At 49.1% G+C, this 22441-nt stretch overlaps 2 protein-coding genes across 2 annotated transcripts in view; both read right to left on the bottom strand.

Moving 5' to 3' along the window:
• The window catches only part of LOC147646263 (uncharacterized), a 239963-nt gene that overhangs the window by 182389 nt on the left and 35133 nt on the right, over positions 1–22441 (bottom strand). The window lies entirely within an intron of this gene.
• On the bottom strand, positions 9735–15410 carry LOC147646266 (maestro heat-like repeat-containing protein family member 6). The gene is made up of 16 exons (XM_086873713.1): positions 15244–15410; positions 14986–15144; positions 14652–14716; positions 14393–14542; positions 14055–14203; positions 13603–13750; positions 13166–13353; positions 12939–13076; positions 12530–12644; positions 12220–12357; positions 11830–12006; positions 11538–11693; positions 11278–11379; positions 10805–10907; positions 10468–10524; positions 9735–10177 (listed from the first exon to the last, which is right to left on the bottom strand). The coding sequence occupies exons 1-16, from the start codon at positions 15365–15367 to the stop codon at positions 9978–9980; spliced, it is 2169 nt and encodes a 722-aa protein (XP_086729839.1). The 5' UTR covers positions 15368–15410; the 3' UTR covers positions 9735–9977.

Below are 22441 nucleotides of genomic sequence, written 5' to 3'. Positions count from 1 at the left end.
CAAAATTCAAGAGAAATCCTCAAAATTCCAGGAAAATGCTACAAAATTCCTTCAATCTTCTCAAAACCCTACCAAACTCCAGCCACATCCCACAAAATGTCCACAAATGTCCACAAAATTCAAGAAAAATCCCACAAAATACTTCATGTCTCCTCAAAATTCCACAAACATCCCACAACATCCCACAAAATTGCAGAAAAATCTCAAAAATTCCACAAATTTACTCAAAACCCAACCATATTCCTGCAATATCCCACAAAATCTCCACAAATGTCTAGAAAATCTAAAAAAATTCCCCCATAATTCTTCAAGTCTCCTCAAAATCCCACAAACATCCCACAAACATCCCACAAAATCTCCTCAATATCCCACAAAATTCTACAGAAATTCCACAAAATTCCAGCAACATCCCACAAAATTCCCTGAATCTTCTCAAAACCCAACCAAATTCCTGCAACATCTCACAAAATCTCCACCAATTTCCACAAAATCTAGGGAAAAATCCCACAAAATTCTTCAAGTCTCCTCCAAACCCTAGAAAAATCCCACAAAATTCCAGAAACATCCCACAAAATCTCCTCAATATCACAGAAAATTCTAGAGAAATTCCACAAAATTCCAGGAAAAATCCCACAAAATTCCCTCAATCTTCTCCAAACATTACAAAATTCCAGAGACGTCTCACAAAATCTCCACCAATTTTCACATTATCAAAGAAAAATCCCACAAAATTCTGGAAAAGCCCCACACAATTCCCTAAATCTTCTGAAAACCTTACCAAATTCCTGTAACATCCCACAAAATGTCCACAAATGTCCACATCATTCAAGAAAAATCCCACAAAATGAACTAAATTTCCTCAATATCCCACAAAATTCCAGAACCATCTCACAAAATATCAACAAATTTCCACAAAATTCAGGAAAACTCCCACAAAATTCTTGAAAGCCCCTCAAAATTCTGGAAAATCCTCACAAAATTCCCTAAATCTTCTCAAAACATTACAAAATTCCAAAGACATCTCACAAAATCCCCACAAATTTCCACCAAATCTAAGAAAATTCCCTCAAAATTCTTCAAGTCTCCTCCAGATTCCAAGAAATTCAAGAGAAATCCTCAAAATTCCAGGAAAATGTTACAAAATTCCTTCAATCTTCTCAAAATCCTACCAAACTCCAGCAACATCCCACAAAATCTCCAACAATTTCCACAAAATCTAGGAAAAATCCCTTAAAATTCCTCAAGTCTCCTCAAAATTCCACAAACATCCCACAAACATCCCACAAAATCTCCTCAATATCCTACAAAATTCTAGAGAAATTCCACAAAATTCCAGGAAAATCACACAAAATTCCCTCAATCTTCTCAAAACACAACCAAATTCCTGCATCATCCTACAAAATCTCCATAATTGTCCACAAAATTCAAGAAGAATCCCTCAAAAATCACTAAATTTCCTCAATATCCCACAAAATTCCACAGGCATCTCACAAAATCTCCACAAATGTCCCACAAAATCTAAGAAAATTCCCTCAAAATTCTTCAAGTCTCCTCCAAATCTCACAAAATTCAAGAGAAATCCTCAAAATTCCAGGAAAATGCTACAAAATTCCTTCAATCTTCTCAAAACCCTACCAAACTCCAGCCACATCCCACAAAATGTCCACAAATGTCCACAAAATTCAAGAAAAATACCACAAAATTCTTCAAGTCTCCTCAAAATCCCACAAACATCTCACAAAATCTCCTTAATATCCCACAAAATTCTAGAGAAATTCCACAAAATTCCAGGAAAATCACACAAAATTCCCTCAATCTTCTCAAAACACAATCAAATTCCTGCAACATCTCACAAAATCTCCAACAATTTCCAAAAAAATCTAAGTAAAATCCCCAAAAATTCTTCATGTCTCGTACAAATCCCACAAAAATCCCACAAAATTCCAGAAACATCCCACAAAATCTCCTCAATATCGCAAAAAATTCTGGGAAAGCCCCACAAAATTGCATAAAATGCAACAAACTTCCCTAAATCTTCTCAAAACATTACAAAATTCCAGAGACGTCGCAAAAAAATCTCCACGAACTTCCACATTATCTAGGAAAAATCCCTCAAAATTCTTCAAGTCTCCTCCAAATCCCACAAAATTCTGGAAAAGCCCCACACAATTCTCTAAATCTTCTCAAATTTCTACCAAATTCCTGCAACATCCCACAAAATCTACATGAATGTCCAAAAAATTCAAGAATAATTTCTCAAAAATCACTAAATTTCCTCAATATCCCACAAAATTCCAGAACCATCTCACAAAATCTCCACAATTGTCCACACAATTTAAGAAAAATCCCACGAAATTTATAAGCCTCACAAATTTCCAGAGAAATCTCACAAATCCCCTAAATCTTCTCAAAACCCAACCAAATTCCTGAAACATCCCACAAAATCTCCATCAATTCACAGAAAATCTAAGAAAAATCCCCCAAAATTCTTCAAGTTACCTCAAAATCCCAGAAAATCTCACAAAAATCCCTAACTTTTTTCAAAACCCTACCAAATTCCACCAACATCCTACAAAATGTCCTCAAATATAAAAAAAATTCATGAAAAATCCCACAAAATTCCCTAAATCTCCTCAAAACCTTAACAAATTCCAGAAACATCCCACAAAATCTACACAAAGGTCCACAAAATTCCAGAAAAATCACACGAAATTTCCTAAATTTTCTCAAAACTCAAAACATTTAGCAAATGCCCCAATTTCTCATCTCCTATGGAATATTTTTGTTTTGGAGGCAAATTAAATTGAGATACATTAACTTATAAAGGTATCAATGCCATTGTTCTTTGCACTTCTCAAGCAATCTGTCGAGCTGTCCAGTCTGCCTTTCAATTCCCTTCACAAATTTTGGAGTTTCCTGATTGGTGTCCTTTGCAGTGCATAATTGCGACTTGTTCAGGTTTTGTATTGCTTTTATCAATTGCAGGACTGCATCTTGATGTTTAATGTGTGTACCTTGAGAAGACAGCAGTCTTCTTTCTTTCCACAGCACTCTGTGGACATGCACTACTCCAAAGCACACTCTGAGCCAGTCCAGATGTTTCCCCTTTTCCCTTTACTCAATTCTAGTGCTCTGCTTAAGGCAACCAGTTCTGCCCTCTGGGCAGATGCATTTGCTGATAATGCTTTTGCCTCCACTATTGCACTGACTGTTGTTACCGCATATCCAGCGTATCTGGTCCCGTTCTCCACCAAGCTGCTTCCATCTGTGAATAGCTCTCACTCTGGGTGCTCCAGTGGGATGTCTTTCAGGTCTTCTCTTGCCAAATAGGTGTCCTCTATTACTTCTACACAGTCATGCTCTAATGGGCCTTCTTCAGTTGTGGTACCCAGGAACAGAGCTGCATTCAAGAGGTCAGTTGTCTTTAGTGTGACATCATCCTGCTCAGTCAGGATTACCTGGAATTTCATCATCCTGCTTGGAGATAGCCAATGGCCCCTCTTTTGTTCTAAAACAGTGCTCACCATGTGTGGCACAGAGACATCTATGTGTCTACCCATGGTGAGTTTCCTGGCTTCTTGTGGCAGCATCACGCTGGCTGCAACTGCCCGCAGGCATGAAGGCCATCCAGCACTCCCCTTGTCAAGCTGTTTGGAAAAGCAGCCTACCGGCCTTTCCCAGCTTCCCAAACCTTGGCTCAGCACTCCCAGTGCTAGGTGTAGTCTTTCATGCACAAACAGCTGGAAATCTTTGGACAAATCTGGCAATCCGAACGCCGGAGCAGTTGTCAATGCCTCCTTCAGTTTGAGGAAGGCCTCCTTCTGTGCTCTGCCCCAGGTAAACGGCTGCGTCTTCTGGGCCTCATCCAGGGCTTTTGCAATTAGTCCATAGTCCATGATCCACAGGCAGCACCACCCTGTCATCCCAAGGAAGACTCGCAGCTCATGCACGTTCTGGGGTTCTGCAATAGCACAAATAGCTTGAATACAATTAGTACCCAGCTTACAATGCCCTGGTGAGATTTCACATCCCAGGGAAATCACAGTCTGCCAGGCAATTTGTGCCTTTTCTTTAGACTCCTTATATCCTCCCATTCCCAGCTGATTTCAAATTTCAATTGTTACCTTTATGCAGGTTGTTTTCTCTTCTGTAGCTATCAGTATATCATCAACATACTGTAACAGCAGGTATTGTTTTCTCAGTACTTGCCCGTTCTCGGTCCAAATCTCCAGCTCCTTCCCCAGCTGGCTTCCAAATAGGGTTGGACTGTTCTTGGATCCTTGTCAGAGTCATGTTCAGGTGAGCTGAGTTTTCCTTCCTATTTCTGGATTTTCCCACTCAAAGACAAACAGTTACCTACTTTTTTTGTCAAGGGGTATGCAGAAAAAGGCATCTTTTAAATCAAGTACAGTAAACCATTTCTCTTTCTCTTTTATAGATGTTAACAATGTGCAAGGATTAGCTACCACTGGGTAAATATCTTTAGTTATTCCATTTATTACTCTCAAATCCTGCACTAGTCTTTATTGGTCAACACAGAAATTTGGACTCCAGTGTTAACTACAAAAGTAAAAAGTGGATGTATAGGACCCACTATTATTGAGAAACAGCTCAGACTATTCAGCCTAGTCTTCACAGAAGTATGGGGAACATCGTTTATTTCTATCTTTAGCACACTTTTATAGGGTTTTTTACAGGGTCCCCGGGCTAAGCAAGTTACTCTTGGTTAATCCACACAGGTTTACATTTTTTCTCTTATACACAAGGATATTGTTTTGCTTCATTCTCTCTGCTTCAGGAAAGTTTCAAGGACATGAGCCTTTAATATCACGACTTATACCAAAGGCTGGTTTGTGCAGACAGGCCTTTACTAAAATATCATGCCCACCTTCTGTTCAAATATTCTCTACACACTATTGCTGTAATCAGTATGTCTCCAGTTTTGTTATCTCTAGTGAGCATTTGAAATAAAAGCAACCTCTGCCTCTCTGCTCACCCATGAGAGGCACAGTTCCCAGTTTCCCTGATTCTGAGGCTCTTTGGGCTCCACTCCCAGAAGCTGAGAAGGAGACGGCTTTGGCTCACAGCCCAGAGCCTGTGGAGCTGTGCTGGGTTATCCAATGGGGCATTCCATACAATGAACTTGGGACAGTGCCAATTAGAAACAACTTCACTCAACTTTGAAGTGAGAAGCCATCTATTACCTTGCTGGGGACCCCCTTCTTTATCTCCAGTGACCACCAATACTGGCAGTGAGAGATTTCTTTTCTCTTGTCTGGGTTTTCCTTAAGAGAACCAATGCATCTAACACCTTTGCTTTCTCTGATTTTTCTTCTGCCATTTTTACAGGTCCATCATTTCTACTGGAATGAATTAGCTCTTTTGGAGGGTAAATTTGATTCAGGAGAGAGGTTTCCCCCTCTTCTTTCCTCAATTCTTTGCTTAAAGCCAGTTTTTGGAGCTGCTGTAAAACAAGCTCCCAAAACTGAGCAGAGTAGAGTTTGATTTTTGACCAATTTAAATTTTCTTTCATCTTGTAAAGAACACACTCTATCAATCACATTTTCCAAATTAAACCAGTAACTAAGCGCCTGCTTTTCCCCTCCCGGAGAAGGTCTGGCATTGTGTTTTGCTAACAGAGCATAAAATGCAGCTTTAACTTCTGCACTGCCCTTTTCAGTCATTTTTACAAAGGGAAAACCACTATAGGGAGGTATAAACTTCAATTATAAACACACACACACCCACACCCACACTGCTTTTTGCTTCCCTGTGTGGGTAAAAAGACCAAATCTGCTCGGGAGGCACTTTTTCAGTTTAAAATTCTGATTGTCTCTTTGCTACACCAAGCACTCAAAATTCATACACACAACAACAACAAAAACATTCCCACCCTTTTGCACTAAGAGATCATTTGTGAAATTCTGCAGACAGAGCCCTCAAGTGAGTGTGGGGTGCTTTTCACCTCGGCGTGTGCAGTTTGTGGGAAATTCGAGTTGCCCCCCTTGCTTTCTAGACACCGCTCACTCTCTTGGGAGTGTCGGGCTGGGTGCGGCTGGAGCAAAACATCTTTCCCCTAATACAGACTGCACAACAAACCTGCAGCCCCTTCTGTCTGTCAGAAATCCTGTCCGTGACTCCAGTTTAAATGTCATGATTCGCTAACGCCAGTGGGAGTCGCGAGAAGTTTCTTTGATCTCAGAGGACAAAAAGAACACAAAAAGATTTCAGTTTAAATCACAACAGCAATAATGTACATTTATTTTAGTGACAACAAGTGTTATGTGATAGAGGAGGGGGAGAGAGAGAGAGAGAGAGAGAGAGAGATAAAGAAAACAAAGTAAAGAAAGAGAGCAGAGGAGGTTATCACTACCAACAGATGAGATGGGGACGCTGGAGTGTTTTTCCATGGGGAGATCTCGCCAAAATCAATTTAGCCTTATGGAATTCTTCCCCAAAGTGACCTTGTTTCCAATGTGCTAAGAAGCACCCCAAAGGAGAAGTTCCTGCTATGAGAGCATTGCTGCCCAAAACCCCTTTAAGCTTCTCCATGTCACAACTACAATACACCACAAATGCCGAACCTGCAACGCTTTCGCAGTCGTCTGACGGACGGCGCCCAGGCAATCCCAACAGGAATTCCTTTAGCCCAACCAAGCGCAGCTTTTCCTGCGTCTTATTGGCAGGCACCCAAACCAAAGTGAAAGCACCTTACCTCTTCTCCTGGGGACGCTGTGAGCAGCGCAGACGGTCGCGGCCGATGGGCTCCCCGAGAATCCCTCGGTGCCGGCTGGAGCAGGATCGGGTCGCGAACTCGCTCAGCAGCACTCACAAGGTCCCATCTGGGTCACGAAAATGTTAGAGTTCAGGAACACACATCATCACACAATGATTATATGCAGGTGCTTTATTGAAGAGCTCTGGGTGTCAGGGGTACACAGACCCAAATCTGACCCATCTTGGTTTTGAGTTGAACATGTTTTATACTCTATCATTATATAACTTACATATTAATTATTAAACTTACATTGTTCTATTGTATGCATTGTTTTTATCCAAGCATGGATTTCTCGTGATCTGCCCCAGCCCCCTAACATTGTTCCTCATGTTCTTTAAACAATAATTATATCTAATCACATCTAACAATTCTATCATTTATCATATATTGATTACACAGGTGCAGTTTCACATGATCTTTAGCAAGCACAAGGCCTAACATTTCCAAGGGCCTACTTTTCCCAGGGCTTGCCAAGCCTAACTTTCTTTCTGGGTTCCCGAATTTCTTAAGGTTTTAAAATGTTCTACTATCACCTCCAGAGTGACACAAAGAGGCCTGCCTGAACAGTCAGACAGCTACATCTATTTTTAATTTTAACTTTTAGAATTTTTTTAGAGCCTGCTGGCTGTGTTCAAGGTTTTCTCCCTATTTCCTCCCTAGTGCACATTCTCCAGAAACTCTGCTTTTACATCCTTTTGCATTGATTAAAGTTACCTGCAATGACCAGTCAATCCAAACCATGGGAAAACTTGAACTTCGATCTCTACCCAGGCAAAATATCTGCCTCCCACATCTGAAGCCATGAGCTGCCAAGTACTGTCCCCACTGTCATACCCTGTCCCCTGGAGGTCTGATGATGCCATTTCAAAGGGGTTGCCAATGAAAACAAGTTTGAATACTTTCATAGTTTCCACATTGGCATTCAAATCCTTGACTAGAAAAATCACAAGTCAAGATTTCTAGGATTCTTCCATACCAAAGCTGTCATTCTCACCCTGGATTTTAGAGTGTCTGAACAGTCAGACAAGGTTTTAGTTTTAGACTCTAGAGACAAAGTCCCTGCTGTTCGGCGATCCCATTCCATCAGCATATAGTCCTGATGATTCCTTTAGGCAGGAGCAGCAAAAGGCAAGAATGAGCCAAACAAGCTGTTCCTGTGTTCTCATGTCCTGCACAGCAGTAACTGGGAGTTCAAGAATGGATTCAGGAGACAATGGGTGCACAGGGAGCCACCAAGGCTTTGGGATGCTGAAATGGACCAGCCTGGTGCCTGTGCCCGGGCTGCACCGTGCTGAGCTCCAACTGGACAATCTAACAATGGTTGAATGGACACACCATGGGCCACTGGAGACTCCTACTCCTAGTTCTGTGAGCTACACTATTCTCCTGTCATTCACCAGATGATTTTTTCATCTTTGCTTGAAATCCAGGAGTGGAAAAGGTCAAAATGGAAAAGTGTTCTCCCAATTCTAGTGACAGCTGTGCCTGCACACCACCTGTGCCCATGGCAGGATGGTTGGAGACTGCATGATGTTGATGATACTTTGCAACACGAAGTGCTCAGGGATTTTGGGATTGCCCAAGTGGAGAGCAAAACTGAGCCGTGTAAGTCCCTGCTTTTTTTCAGCACATGCTGCTTCTTCCTTTGTTCCAAGCAAGTCCAGGATTTGGTTTCATGTGTCTTTAAGGTGCCTGGACAGAAGAGAGGGAGGGCAGCTGCAGCACAGGGCTCCTGCCCCGTCAGTCTCTCTCTCTCTCTCTCTCTCTCTCTCTCACTCAGGATGGTGCCAATGCCGCTGCCTTGGGACACCTGAGTGTGGAAGGCGAGCTCGCCCTCAAGCACGGCCATCCAAGTCAGTCACGGGCACAGGCTGCAGCTGAAGCTGGCAAGCGTTGCTGTGAGGCTGCAAGTGAAGAGAAATCCATTGTGGCCAACTCTGCTGAAGCCTTTTGCCAAAGCAAAGGCAATTGTGCCCACAGCCTCCCCCTGTTTGGCACCCGGCTGCTGCGGACGCCTCAGTGCGCAGGTGCCAACGTTGGGGCTGCTGCTGTTCCTGGGCACACTCTGCTGCTGTTTCTGTGGGCTCCAGAGCCGCTTGGGCAGCAGCCACTGGGCAGCCCTGCTGGAGGAGACATCGCCACCCTCCCCATGGTGGCAGCAGCTCTGTGGGCCCTGAGCTCTGTGTCAGGGAGGCCTCGGTCACAGCAGCGTGGCCTGGGCAGCCACGAGGGCCTGGGCTGGCCGCCAGCCCTGCCTCTGCCCACTGCCCCTTCCTGGAGGCACCCAGTGGCCGTGGCCTGGCAGCACCCCCTGCCCTCCATGTCCCCAGCCAGCCCAGCCTGGGCACCTTGGGTTGTCCCCACCCTCTCGCTGGGGTGGTGTCCCAGCCTCCAGGCCTTCTGCTGCAGGCCTGGGGGACATTTTGGGGCAGCACCGGAGCAGCCGGGTGTCAGGGACCAGGCGGCTGCCCGAGGGCTGCTTATGGCCTCTGACACCCAATTCCTCAGGGCTTCCCACCACCCCGGCTCCTCCAGGGCCTTCTGTCCCCTTGGAACCTCCTGCCACCCACTCCCTCACACATCCCCCTCGTGCCTTCCCACTGCCTTGTCCCATCTGGGCCTCCGCAGCCCCTCATCCCTTCACGGCCTCCCAGCACCCCGTGCCCTCAGGGGCTCCCCCAGCCTGGCCCGGCAGCAGCGCCACTGCCCCACAGGAGCTCCAGCAGCTCCTCAGCCATCATGGCAGCAACACACGGGCAGCAGGACACAGACGGCGCTTCCTGCCTGCCACAGGGCTTGTGGCTTCAGCACAACCACCAAAGGCCAAGGGGCTTCTGGCCATTTCCCCTGCACCACTGCATGCCCTGGCAGGTTGCTGAACACAAGAACCCTTTTCCCTCTCTTCCCCTATGCCCCACACACCCGGGGCAGCAAAAGAAAGGTCTTGGGACTCTTGTGGTTTATAACATATCCTATATTATTTACATACTAGATGGAAACGAAACGAAGAAAAGAACAATCTCTATGAAACAAAAAATAACAGATGGCCCATGTGGCCCCAGAAGATAGAGCCTCTCAGCCCTAACATATCCTACATTATTTACATACTAAAAAGAAGAGAAAAATGGAAAAGAACAACCCTTATGATATAAAAAATCCTGGCTGGCCCATGTGGCCCCAGAAGACAGAGCCTCTCAGGTCAGCGCTGAGCACATCTCCAGCAGTGCAGCCAGCCCAGGCCCGACAGACGAGGCCGTGTCCTCCATGCCCTGAGGATTTGGTCTTCCATCCTCTGGAGAATGGAGTAACGGGCACTCTGGATGGCCCGGAGGACATACAGCGTTTCAAGTGCCAGGTCTGACACGGCACCGCTTCTGTCCTCCGTCAGGCGTTCGAGGGCTGCAAGAGAGACGAACAGAGCCACGGTCAGATCCCAGAGCTGCGGGGGCCCAGCGAGAGCCCCCTGCCAGGGCCATGCCAGCCCGCTCTTGCCTTGGCCAGGAGGGAGCAGGGACCAAGGGGGTCAGCCCGAAGCTGCTGGCCACAAATGCCCCACGTGGCCCTGAAATCTCGCTGTGTTCTGCCCACGCCGCCCCTCATCGGCACAGGGAGCAGAGCCCTCCACAGCCTGGCCAGGGCTTGCAGCTGCCCCCGACAGCCACCGCTGTCAGCCCGCTGTCCTGGCTCACCTCTGCACAAAACCTGGAGCTCTGCGTGCTGCCCCCTCAGCTGCTCCCCGGCCATCCCTGAGAACACAGAGCCTGTCAGGGTCCCAGCAGCACAGCTCCCTGCCAGCGGCGCTGCCAGCCCTGTGGCCACACGGCCTCCTGCCCCGGCAGGGCTCAGCCCGGGCCCTTGCCGCACCCTGACTCAGCCCAAGGGCACGGCTGCCAGAGGCCGGCAGCAGCAGCCCCGAGGGCAGCCGGGGCTCCAGGGCGCCGGGCCCGGGTGCCGCTGCCGGGGCAGCAGCCGGGGCTGGGGCCGAGCTGCGGCGGGGCGGGGAGGGAGCCCGGGCTCGGGACTCACCGATGACCCTGATGGCCGCCGCTCGCAGGGTCTCCTGTGGGTCCTGCAGGTACTGCAGGGCCCGGCGCAGGTGCTCGGCCAAGGGGATCCTGTGGTCTGCCAGCTGGAGAGAGCGGCAGGAGGGAAGGGTTGGCGCGGGCTCTGCCCCTCGGCCGGGCGCTGCTGCCTGCGGCCAGCCCCGGCCTCCCGTGCCCGGCCAGCCCTGAGGCCCGGCCAGCAGCCGCTGGCGCCGGGCTCTGGAGGGGGCAGAGGGCCGGCTGCTGCCCGGGGAGCCGCGGTGCCGGCCCGGCCCGCAGCCCCGCTGGGCCGGGGCTCCATCAGCACCCGGCTCGGGGCCACAGGGGGCTGGAGAAGAAGCCGTGCGGCCCCCGGGTGCAGCAGTGGGCAGGGGCACAGCTGCCAGCCCCACACACTGAGCACCGGGGCCAGGGGGCTTCTCTAGTCTGATGCTGGCACTTCCAGGCCGTCCTTACCACGAGCTTGGCAAACTTCCACAGCTTCTCCTTCCTGACAGCTTTTTCCAGGTCTGGCCTCTTCAGGAAGTGAGCCGCGCGAAGGAGCGTTGTCCGAGAGGCCTGGGGAGCAGCAGAGAGCCGCAAATGGCCCCACAAGGCAGGGCACAGGAGTGTCCCAGTGCCAAGGGCTGGAGGAGGCTGCAGCCTGCAAGCCTGCGTCAGGGCAGGAGGCAGCTGAGCCCCGTGCCAAGGCGCAGCAGCAGCCCAGGAGTCCTCACCTCTGCCACATGCCGATTCTCATCTTGGCAGTGGAAAAAGAGTGGGAGCAGGCTCTGGTACACTCGTTCCTTCAGGGGCTTTCTTCCTTCTTCTTCTGCCGAAGACATCACTCTTCGAAGGAGAAACATGGAGAGCAGCTGCACCTGGCTATGGGGCTGTATGAAAGCAAGGAAGGAAAAATGACCTCATCATTGGCTTCTTGTGGCCCACATTGGCGCAGGCCTGCAAATGCACAGGGCACAAAGTGTCCGGGCAGCAGGCAGTGGCCGTGGCTGGGGCACAGAGCCTTACATTGTCCAGGAGTTTCAGGAGCGGCTCAGCCAGCTGCAGGGCCCTGCGCCAGGATATTGGGGTGTCTTCTTTCAGGAAAATATGGCTCAGAAGAGCAGTGCTCATCCTGGCCACGTCACTGTCCAAGTCCCACAGGAGGTGCACTAGTCTTCCTGTCAGGCTCTGCATTCTTTCGGCCTGTGCAGAACACAAGTGTGTGAAAGCCCGGGCAGCTGCCGCAGGGCCCAGAGGCCAAAGGGCTGTCCCAAAGCACTCAGGCAGCTGAAGCAGGAGGCAGGAGAGCTGGGAGGAGCTGCCTCAGTGCCCAAGGCAAAGGCCAGCCAAGGCCAAGGGACAGCATTGCCCAGCCTCATGCTGCCCACACGGCTTCAGCTGCTGCCCCCTTCTCACCATGGAGGGATGGTCCTTTAGCAGGAGGAGAGCCCTGAGAACCTGGTGATGCATCTCTCTGGAGTTGTACCACAGGTACTTATACAAGATCTCCATTAGGCTGTCACCACAGTCACTCAAGTCCAGGCAATCTAGGAGCTGAAAGGCACAGGGCAGTGAGAGGGGAGCCGGCCGGCAGGAGCCTGGAAGTGCGCAGGGCTGGGCCCAGGCAGCAGCACAGGGCGCGGTTGCCATCCCAGGCAGCTGTGGCTATGGCAGGGGACAGGGCTGGCAGGGAGCTGAGCGAGGTAGTGCTGGCCATCAGGCTCACCTCCACAAGGAATGCCATGGCAGAGACATCCCAGTGTGGCAACGGTTTGCTGAGCACCTCAAGCAGGTAGCTTAAGATGCCTTTACACAAGTGGCCAGATGCACGGCGCATTACCCTGGAAGGCAGAAAATGGCAGAAAGAGTCTCAGCAAGGGTGCGAAAAACCTCTCCCAGGACTGACTGACACAGTTGTCCTATTGCCCCAGCACCCTGTGAGGGGATTTGGGCCCTTGAGATGTGGCTGCTCCTGCGCACCCTCCTCTCACAGCCTTTTGCAGTCTCCTTGGCCATCCCTCACTGACGAGGCCCTCGGTGACGAGGCCCTCAGGCCCATGGCCATGGGGACGGTGGGGGGGCATCCCGGGCAGGGGGCACAAATGTCAGAGGCAGTGGGGAGAAGGGGGGCTCACCTGGCCAGCAGACCCATGGCATAGTGATGGGTGTCAGCACAGAGCAGCGTGTCCCAGCCACGCTTGCGTTCCATTGCCACCACCACATGCTCCAAGTGGAGACTGCAGAGCAGGGCCTTCAGGGTCTGCACTGCAAACCTGTGTGCACAGCAAAGCCCAGGTGATGCTGGGAGCACTGGCTCTGAGGCTGGGGAAGTGGCAGGGACAAGAGGACTGGCATGGAGCACCTGTTGGCGCTGGTGGAGAGGCTGTGTTGCTCCTGGCATTCCTTCCAGAAGGTATGGACGTCCTCTGTCATATACAAAGTACTGAAGTACGTTTGGAAGAGCAGATGCACAAAGAGGCGGGGGAAATAGACTGTGAGGATCTGTGGGCAACAGGGCCCCTGGAGGATCTTCCACATCACCAGAGTTGCCTGTAGAGGACAAAGCAGCCCGAGACAGCGCTCAGTGCCGGGGCGTCCGTGTGGCAGGGCCTGAGCGTGGCAGGGAGAGGCCAGGGGAGACGCAGGGGGAGCAGCGGGCCTGGTGGCCCTGAAGCTACCCCTAGGCCAGGTTTGTGGCCAGTGCCTGAAGCAGGGAGATGCAGTGGGGGAAGGAGGCAACAGAGCTGCTGGAGAGGCGGCCGGCCTTGCAGTGAGCAAAGGCCAGCTCCCGGAACTCACAGTCAGGGAAAAGACAGCTGTCTTGTCCCCATCAGAGGTGCCCAGGTTTTTCTGCGGCCAGCTCCCCACCACATTGATGAGGAGCGGTGTCACTTCCTCTGAAATCCAGGGCGAGAGCAAGATGGTCGTCCACATGGCCATAGCAGCTCTGCGGGGTCAGACACAGCACCGTGGGCTGGGCAGCAGCGGGGAGCTGAGCTGGCCGCCAGCTCTGCCTGTGCCCACTGGCCCTGAGCGGCAGCAGCAGCCAGGCAGCCCAGCCCTGTGGGGACAGGCCCCTGAGGGGCAGGCTGGCAGCACGGCAGCAGGCTCGGGGGCCGACTTTGTAGCAGGGCTGGCAAAGGGAGCAGCCAGAGGGCCCTGCAAGTCTGTGTTGCTCACAGCCCTGGGCCGGGCTGTACAGGGTGATGGGCTGGGGAGCCCTGAGGCCTCGGGGCAGCTGGGCCCCATACCTGTCACACGTTGGGGCCACCCGCAGGAGAGTGATGGCCACATCATCGGGCTCTGCCTCGGCCACTTGCATCAGGGCCCAGTCCATCCTGTGCTCAGCAGCCTCATTGGCCATGAGCCACTGGTGGATGTACCTCACCACGCCGGGCACCTGGAGAAGGCACAGGGCGACTTGGAATGCTAGCAGAGGGAGTCAGCAATGTGCCCAGCTTCTTCCCCAGACAAGTGCTTATCTTCCAGCCCACTGCCATGGCCTCAAAAGCTTCAAGTGAGCAGCAGGCGTGGCTTGGGAAAGCCAAGCAATTGCTGGAGGATCAAAGGCTGGCCACAGGCTGCTTACTTGCTCTGGATTGAAAAGAGCCGTCTCTACAAGCAGATCCAGCTGGGCAGCGCTGCTCTGTTCTGCCAAGACCTCTGAGGATGCCTTGACCTCAGTGTCCATAGGTCTGGTGTCTTCCTTGCCAATTCTCGTGATAAATTGGTAAAGAAACTGTAGGAGAAGGGCAGGAAGGCAGGGAAGTTGCATGGAGTGCTCCAAGTGCGGTGCTGGGCTGAGCAGTGCCAGCAGGCCCAGCCCAGGTGGGGATGGCTGCAGGTACCTGCGCTGCTCTGCGGAAGCGGCCACGGGCGGTGTCCTGCTCTTGTGTGCCGTCCATGGCTGCATCTGGCAAAGAGCAGCCAGAGCTGAGGGGCTGCGGGAGAGGCCAGAGAGCACAGCCCAGCCCTGCGTTCCCCAGGCAGGGACAGTCCCGGGATGCCCCAGGGGATGCAGCACGGCCACTGCTGCGGGGGCAGCCCCAGCCCCTTTTTTGTGCTGTCCATGGGTGTGTGTCCACAGGACAGTGTGGGATGGGATGAGATGGGATGCAATGGGATGGGATGGGGCCAAGATGGCCGCAGGCACCAGCCCTGTGGCCCAGCTCTGCCACTCACCCTCCTCCAGCGGCTGCAACTGCTGCACCTCTTCGGTCTCTGGTGCTGGGGCAGTTCCAGGGCCTTCTTCCTCGACCTCCTCCTCTTCCTCCTCCACCCAGGCCAGCTTGGGCACTCTTGGGGGTCGCTGCTCCCTATCTTCTTTCGGACTCTCCCATCCTTTCCATAGGAACAGCACCAGGGGATGGCATGGCATGGAATGGGATGGGGCCAAGCTGGCAACAGGCACTAGCCCTAAGGCCGAGCTCTGCAACTCACCCTCCTGTGGTGCCTGGAACTCCTGCACCTCTTCAGACTCCTGTGCCAGGACAGCTCCAGAGCCTTCTTCTTCCACCTCCTCAAGCCAGGCCAACTTGGGCACTCTTGGGGGTCGCTGCTCCATGGCAGTGACTGGATTTATGGCTGCTTGCAGGAGTGATGGCTCGGAAAAGCTCAGAGTCAGCAAGTCCTGCAGTCGTGCCTGGAAGGCACCTGCAAGACTCAAGTCCTGGCAAGATTGCAAGACAGCGAGTCCTGCACTTGGGTCTTGAGGGCTCCTGCCACAAGGACAGGAGGCTCCTCGACAGGGATTGTGGTCTGGTCTCAAGGGCAGAGACTGCAGGGATGGGCGACACGTCGGAAAAGCTCCGGGTCACCAAGTCCCACGGTCTGCCCTCAAGAGAACCTTAAGATGGAAGGCTCAGCAAGGCCACAGGTCAGCAAGACCTGTGGTCTGGCCTCGAGGTCACCTGTAGGAATAATCCTTCAGAAAAGCTCCAGGTCCGACACTAAGGAGTGCGCTGTGCGGGGGCTCCTCACAGCAGCGCTCTGGCGCGTCCTGACCCGTCGCGTGCACCGAGCACTGTGGCGTGGCCCTGTCACCGCCAGCTCCTATGGCAGCACGTGTCACAAAGGGCCCTTTGACATCTGCTCCCGTTGCCACCATCCCACGGTGACCGTGCTGCAGCGTGTCACAAAGGGCCCTTGCACACCCTGCCCTCCGCCCTGGGGCCGCCCCCATCCCCCCCCCAAGTGGCCCAGCTTGGAAGGAATCCCTTGGCCAAAGTGTCTAAGACAGCCTGACGGGATCTTTAGGAACAGCTTGTTAGAAATGAAATGGAGGCAAATTTATCAATAAGAATTTTATTGAAAACTTTGTAAAATTTTCTCATGCAAATGTCTCGGTTTTTGGAGACAGGTGTCTGCTAGGGAGGGCAGGAGCCTCCCTTGGAATGAAAAATGTAGACCCCCTCCCTCCGAATTATGATAATCTTGAAATCAAGGGGCTCTCAGGCAGAGATCTGGGGATAGGAATGACAGTTTTTTACTAATATTTATAACCAGGCAAACAAACAACAATAACTACAGCGTTAGCAAGAAAACAGAACCAGGGACCCCGTGACAGCTTTCTGGGCTGAGACGGGAAAGGATGGAGGAGAGGCTTTGTTTCACAAACCCCCTCGGGTTGGCAGTCAGTGCTGGTGCTCCTGCAGGGCTCTGAGGAACACTCAGCTGGAACAGCAGGGATGAGCTGATATCCCGGGCCAGTGGCTGAGGTGGATCAGCAGCTCCGTGGCGGTGGCTGGCACTGCCAAACGTCCCGGCAGGACAGGGGGTGCGAGGCCACCAATGAAGAGGGAAGAAGGAGAAGAAGCAGCAGCTCCATCTGGGTGATGGCGAAATTCCCTTCTCCCCACCACAACAGCTCTGCACCCAAAGTGTTCTTCTCAGAAGCTGAAGAAGCCACCAAACTGTCCCCACCCTCCCCTTTTCCTGCCCCCTTCCCCCCCTGGGCCCAGCCAAACTCTTTATCTTTCCTCAAGCACCCACCAGGTACCCGCAGTTAAGTTTTCCCTGCAAGTCATGAGTAAAAATTCCACAGGCAAGCCAGAACTAAATAGAAAATAAAGGACACCTAACCCCCAACACCTGTAAGTTGTATCTTGAGAGTCAGACAGGATCTTTGTTTGCCAGAAACACCTCTGAAGTTTAATCAAGGCATTAGTCATCAAAATTATTTTGAAAATTTAAAGATCAAAGTAGCCAAAATACTCAATGTAACTAATTGCTGGGTATGTTCTCAGCTCAGGTTGGGAGGAATGGGGTTCCCTCGGAGGGCTCACCCTGTGGGGTGGCCAAAACTCTGTCAATGGGCTCTGACTCGTAACGGATCCAGTGCAGGGACACTGACAGAAAACTGTGCTGTGGAACACAGGAATGCAATTATCAGTTTTACAGGATTGACTGAGATTTCCCTTCATGAGAAACCAAGCGCTGTTCTAGTTGGAGGCCACAATGTGAAAGGATTTCTGTGCTTTACCATCACAAGCTTACTCATTCTTTTTCCCTCACCCTCATTCACGGTAGGAACAATAATTCTGTTGTCCATGGAGCTGGCACCTTTTGAATTCCAGAATAATGTCCCCAAGGTCCTTTGCTGTTCAGCTTTACTGCGCTGTCTGTGGCTAACAAGGCTTGCTGGGGTCCTTTCCCCTTCGGCTGGAGAGGTGCCGGGTCCCAGTCCCTGAGGGACAGCCAGGCTCCTGGCTGGAATTGGTGTGGAAGTCCCTCAGGGTCACATCAGCCTTCACATGGAGCCCCGTGGATCTGAGCATTTTCCAAAGGGGCCGTTGGGGCAAACAGGGAGGTTTGGTCTGGCAGGGTCTGTAAAACAATATCCCATCCCATCGACTTGTTCTGGCAGAGAACACTTGGCTGCAGGGACATATTCCCATTGTTCCTGCTCAGGTCTCAGGATTCCAACAGTGTTGTCTTTGCCCAGAGCTGTTCCTTCAGCTGGCTTGGGAGGGCCATTTGGCCTCTGGACCCACAGTCTGGCTCCTTTATTAGGACTGCTGGGTCCAAACTCCTTTTATCCACAAATGGAGGCAATTTGAAGTGGATATCCTTTCTTCACAATTATTTTTCAAATTGCGATATCAATATTTCTTCTACCTTGTCATGGGGTTGAATAATCAAATCTTGTTCACTATTGTTTAACAGACTTACTTCAATTTCTCCTTGATAATCTGCATCAATTCCTCCTCCCATGACATGAACACTTTGCAAGGCCAAGCTCCAATGAGCAGTTATCAAACCAAAGTGTCCTGGAGGAATCTGAATTCTTATTCCTGTATTGTAAACTCTCATTTGCTTCTGATTTCTCCTAATGAATTCCAGTGCATGAAGGTCCAGCCCTGCAGCCTCTGGGCTGGCCCTGGCAGGGGCCATCACAGCCAGAACAATTTCCCAGGCAGTCCAAGTCTCACTGTCCATGGCTGTGTTTGCAAATTGGGTGCAGCCGTGCACACCCAGGGGTTTCCATTTCCCAGTGGGCCCATTGTTAAGGGCATGGAGCCCATCTGGGAGATGGGTTCTCCACCGGGACAGGTTCCCATCTCCTCGTTTTATCAGCTGCTCTTTGAACAGCCTCTTCAGCCATGGAACCAATCCTGCCATTTGTGGATAGTGTGGTACATGAAAAACCCAGCAGTTTTAATCACTGTATTTTTCACAGGAACAGACAAAGCATTCCACATCACAGCATCAGCAAACCATATAAAAACAGCCAACTTCACCCCTTCCTCCTTTATTCTGTGTATACAATTCACAAAGTTTACCATTGACATTTGGGTCTTTGCTAGTCCTTTTTTGTAGGGTATTTAGTGTTACAGTGAGCAACCAAAGCTCACAGATTGGTATTGTCAACATTTTTTCACATTATCAATTTTTAATTTTGGATATAAATATATATTACTGATTATTATTATTATCATTATTATAATTATTACTATTATTATCATTATTATTATCATTATCATCATCATCATTGTTGTTTTTGTTGTTTCACTTGCACAAACAAACCTGAGCTCAAGACTAAAACCTGCTGTACCTTCACATGGGAACATTCCAAAAACAATTGTTCCTTCTCTTGGTGCTGTTTCCAATGTGCTGTTAACAAAATCCATCCTCATCTTCCCAAACCCACAAGTTCTTTTCCTTTTTCCACATGCAATTTTTGGCTGCATTCTAAGACTGATTTACTAAAATATGGATATGATCTAGTATCACTATCCAACTGAGACAAAGACTCTTGAACTGGTTTAGGGTTAAAAAGTGTATGATTATTAGCAGCGCTGGGCCGATGTGTCAGATCACCCCTTAATACACACGGCCCCGAATACAGGTGAATACAGGCTTTTTATTTCCAGAAATATGGAACACAAATGCATATTCATAACCCCGTTGCCACCCACACTCTGCTTCCTATGCTAATTAGGAAAAAAGCAATTAAGCATGCGTAGTTTGTTCCTTGAAATGAGTTGGTGGTCCTTTTATGAGGAGGGGTGAGAGAAGGGAGGGAAGCGATATGGCTCTTCCTCCTTCTGACCTTTCTACCTTTTCAATGCAAAGTGACAAATGGACCCTTGGCTGGGCTCCTAGTTTCATGTCTTCCAGGAGTTTCTGATTTGCAATTCTCTTCTGTTCTTCAAGTTCCTTACCAGATTCATTGCTTCTCATTATAAGCCCAGCTGAACAAGCATAGAGTTGACAGACAATTAGTTATTAGCCAATGATTAACCTCTAATTTTAGCAAAGCTTCTCTAGCTCCCTTTAATTTTAGCAAGGCCCATCTATTTATTTTATTTAGATTTAGCAAGGCTTCTTTCTAATGAAGGCCTCAGCTTCTCTAAAATCTTAAATTCTTCAAAGTTTATGTCTCAGAGTTTTGACTGCTTTACGGATCCAATGGAACCTCCATAGCCCCTGGCACCCCCAGAGTTCTGTCTGAGATGAAAAGATGAATGGGGAAATAAAGAAACACCTTCTGAAGCTGGTGATAGAAACTAAGATGCTGGCTCTTGCCACTGGCTTGGGCAAGAAGAAGGGCCAGACCCAGTGGGGATACTCAATTATCTCCCTTTGAACTGCTGTTTAGAATTCCTTATCCTGGTAATCCTCAGCCTTGAGAATTACCTGGGGGTAGGGATAAAGGATATCTATTGGAAACAATATGTAGCCTGGATAGTGTCTCTTGTAAAAGCTCTTTGACAAGAAGCTCAGCTAGCACAGAGCCTGCCTTTAGACTTTGCTGTTCACAACATCCAGCCAGGAAATTGAGTCCTAGTGAAGGAGTAGAGAGAAGCAGCAGCAGCAGCAGCAAAGTAGTGTAGACCTGTGCAAGTGTTGCTGAGCACAGAAACAGCCGTCAGGAGAGCTGAACACGGGTAGAGCCATCCCTCTCGAGTCAAGGTCTCTAAGGCCCCAGAAATTCAGACATCTCAGCTAGAGGAGAAGCTCGGCAGGCTGCCACTGATGCTCCACAAGAGGGGACTGGAGCAGTAGCCAGGCCATCAACATCAGGGGAAGCCCCGTGTGCCTCCCACAGCCTGGCTGCTGAAATAGTTTGTGTGGGCATCCCTTCTCTCAAATCTCCAGTCATTAGAGGCCAATCCTCACTGTCATTGTTTTCTTTATGTTAAAGCTCTTTCTGTGCCTTCACTCACCTTTACAGGTCGTGTAAAGACAACATGAAAGTAAAAGTTAAGTTAGGAAATTAAATTACACCATTAAAATGTCTGCCTTAATAATCTTACCTTGATATTGTCAGCCAGTTGAAGTTGAAGCCAAAAGTAGAAAAGTAATTTTTAACCATAAGAGAAGAAGTAGCAAATCCTTTTACCTGAAAAATTGTGAAGTCTGTGGAAGGCCAGGAAGATCTGAAGACTGGCTGTGGGTGGCCAGCCCAGTCAAACCTAACCAGTGAGTTAAGTCAATAATAAACAAGATTTTGAGATGAAGAAGGAAGTCTATGGTGGCTTCATTCTTCTGAAAAAAAGCATTTGTTGTCTAAATAGAACAAGAAGCACATACGTGGGAAAAAGCATTTCTGACCAGACTTTAGGTTCAGAGTGTTAGACCCCCAACTTCCCTCCTTATAATTGTTTCAGATATCAAGGCAAATAGAATCAAATGTATGTTAAAGTCACTACCAGCAGCTAAGCAAGGTGCTCCTTCCATAATTACCAAAAAGATTTTGAAGGCTATAAAGCAGAGGGGAAAGAGAAGGTTTTTTGGAGCCCTTATTTTTAAGCTGCCCCCAAAACAATTCCACAAGCAGGACACGTGTTGTCCGTGATGATCAGTAGAAGTAGCAACACTGAAACAAAACTCAAATCCTTTGTAATGGGTTCTGGTCCAGATCCAACAAAACAGATTTAAATGGAACTGCAGGTAGAAGCCTCGTGTGAGAGCTTAGAAATGCAAACACTGTCAGCAGAAGAAGGGAGAGTGGGGCAAATTAAATGATAGCTAAAAGGTGGTGAAAGAAATTACAAAAGCAATAGGAAAGTTAACTCATGTATCAGTCCAAACATGGAAAGAATTGAGAATAAGACATGTTTTTGTGGTTATTTAGTAAACTGTGGGTTTAACAAATGCTTTTCTTGTGCTGTAGCAACTCTTATCTTTTAGCATGCATGATCCCTTGCTTAGTACAATTTCTTCAACATTTGATAAAGAGGATGCAGGTAGTAGCCATAGCTACTAATCCAGGAATAGCTACAAAAGGACAGAAATTGATGTCACTGCAAATAATTGCAAAACAAAAAAAAAAATCGAGGAAAAGGAAATAAAGTCAATGATAACTAAAGTTTGTAAAGACAATTAGTAAGAAATTTTTTTTAAAAAGAGAGGTTGAGAGGAATGAGAGATTTTTCTTTAAAAACAAGCTGTGGGTCTGCTAGTAAATAAAACTAGCACTGAGAGATAAAAGAAACAATGGGAAGGATTCCTCTGATTGATGAATGGAAAAAAGATACTTGCTTTTACAAACAAACTGTAAGTTCGCTGATAAATGAAATTTGATATTGAAAGATGAAAGAAACAATGGGGGAAAACCATAAATTCCAAAAGAATTAAAAATGAAGAAGAAGGGTTATACATTAGAGGGGAATCTTAGGTATCAGGCACTCCGGGGAGTCTGGACCTCTCAAGTACCTCAGCCAATGGGGAAAGAGACAGGGACGTGGCTGGGAAATTCGGATAAAAAGGAGGCTGTGTCCTCCAAAAATTTGAGAGACCCCAGGAGAATGGCCCATGGCCTCTCCCTTTATTCAAATCAAGTAAAAGGACTCCTCTGTCTCCTTTTTAGACATAAACCTCTGGTGTTTGTAGATGAATTTTCCTGACAAGGCCAACAACAGACTGGAATGGAAAAATCAGCATCAGAAACGTGTGAGATGGAAAAGTTTTGGCTGTTTGAGATAAAAAATGTGGACTAAAAATCTCTATGGCAAAGAACAACCTTTCTCACAAGGGTTACTGTAGAAAAAGTGATGCAGGTGTTGGAATGACAGCCAGTGCCCTCAGCAAAGACAATTCCCTGTCCTGTGGGCTCCATAAACCACACGTGAACGTGGCACTCATCCTGATTAATCCCAAAGCACTTCTCTGCAAGAAGCACTAGAGAAGTGCA

This window comes from Cyanistes caeruleus, unplaced genomic scaffold, assembly GCF_971803275.1.
Source record: "Cyanistes caeruleus unplaced genomic scaffold, bCyaCae1.hap1.1 HAP1_SCAFFOLD_105, whole genome shotgun sequence".
In the NCBI taxonomy this organism is placed as follows: Eukaryota; Metazoa; Chordata; class Aves; order Passeriformes; family Paridae; genus Cyanistes; species Cyanistes caeruleus.
Note: the sequence above shows the minus strand (reverse complement) of the source record. Positions and strands in the feature narration are given on the sequence as shown.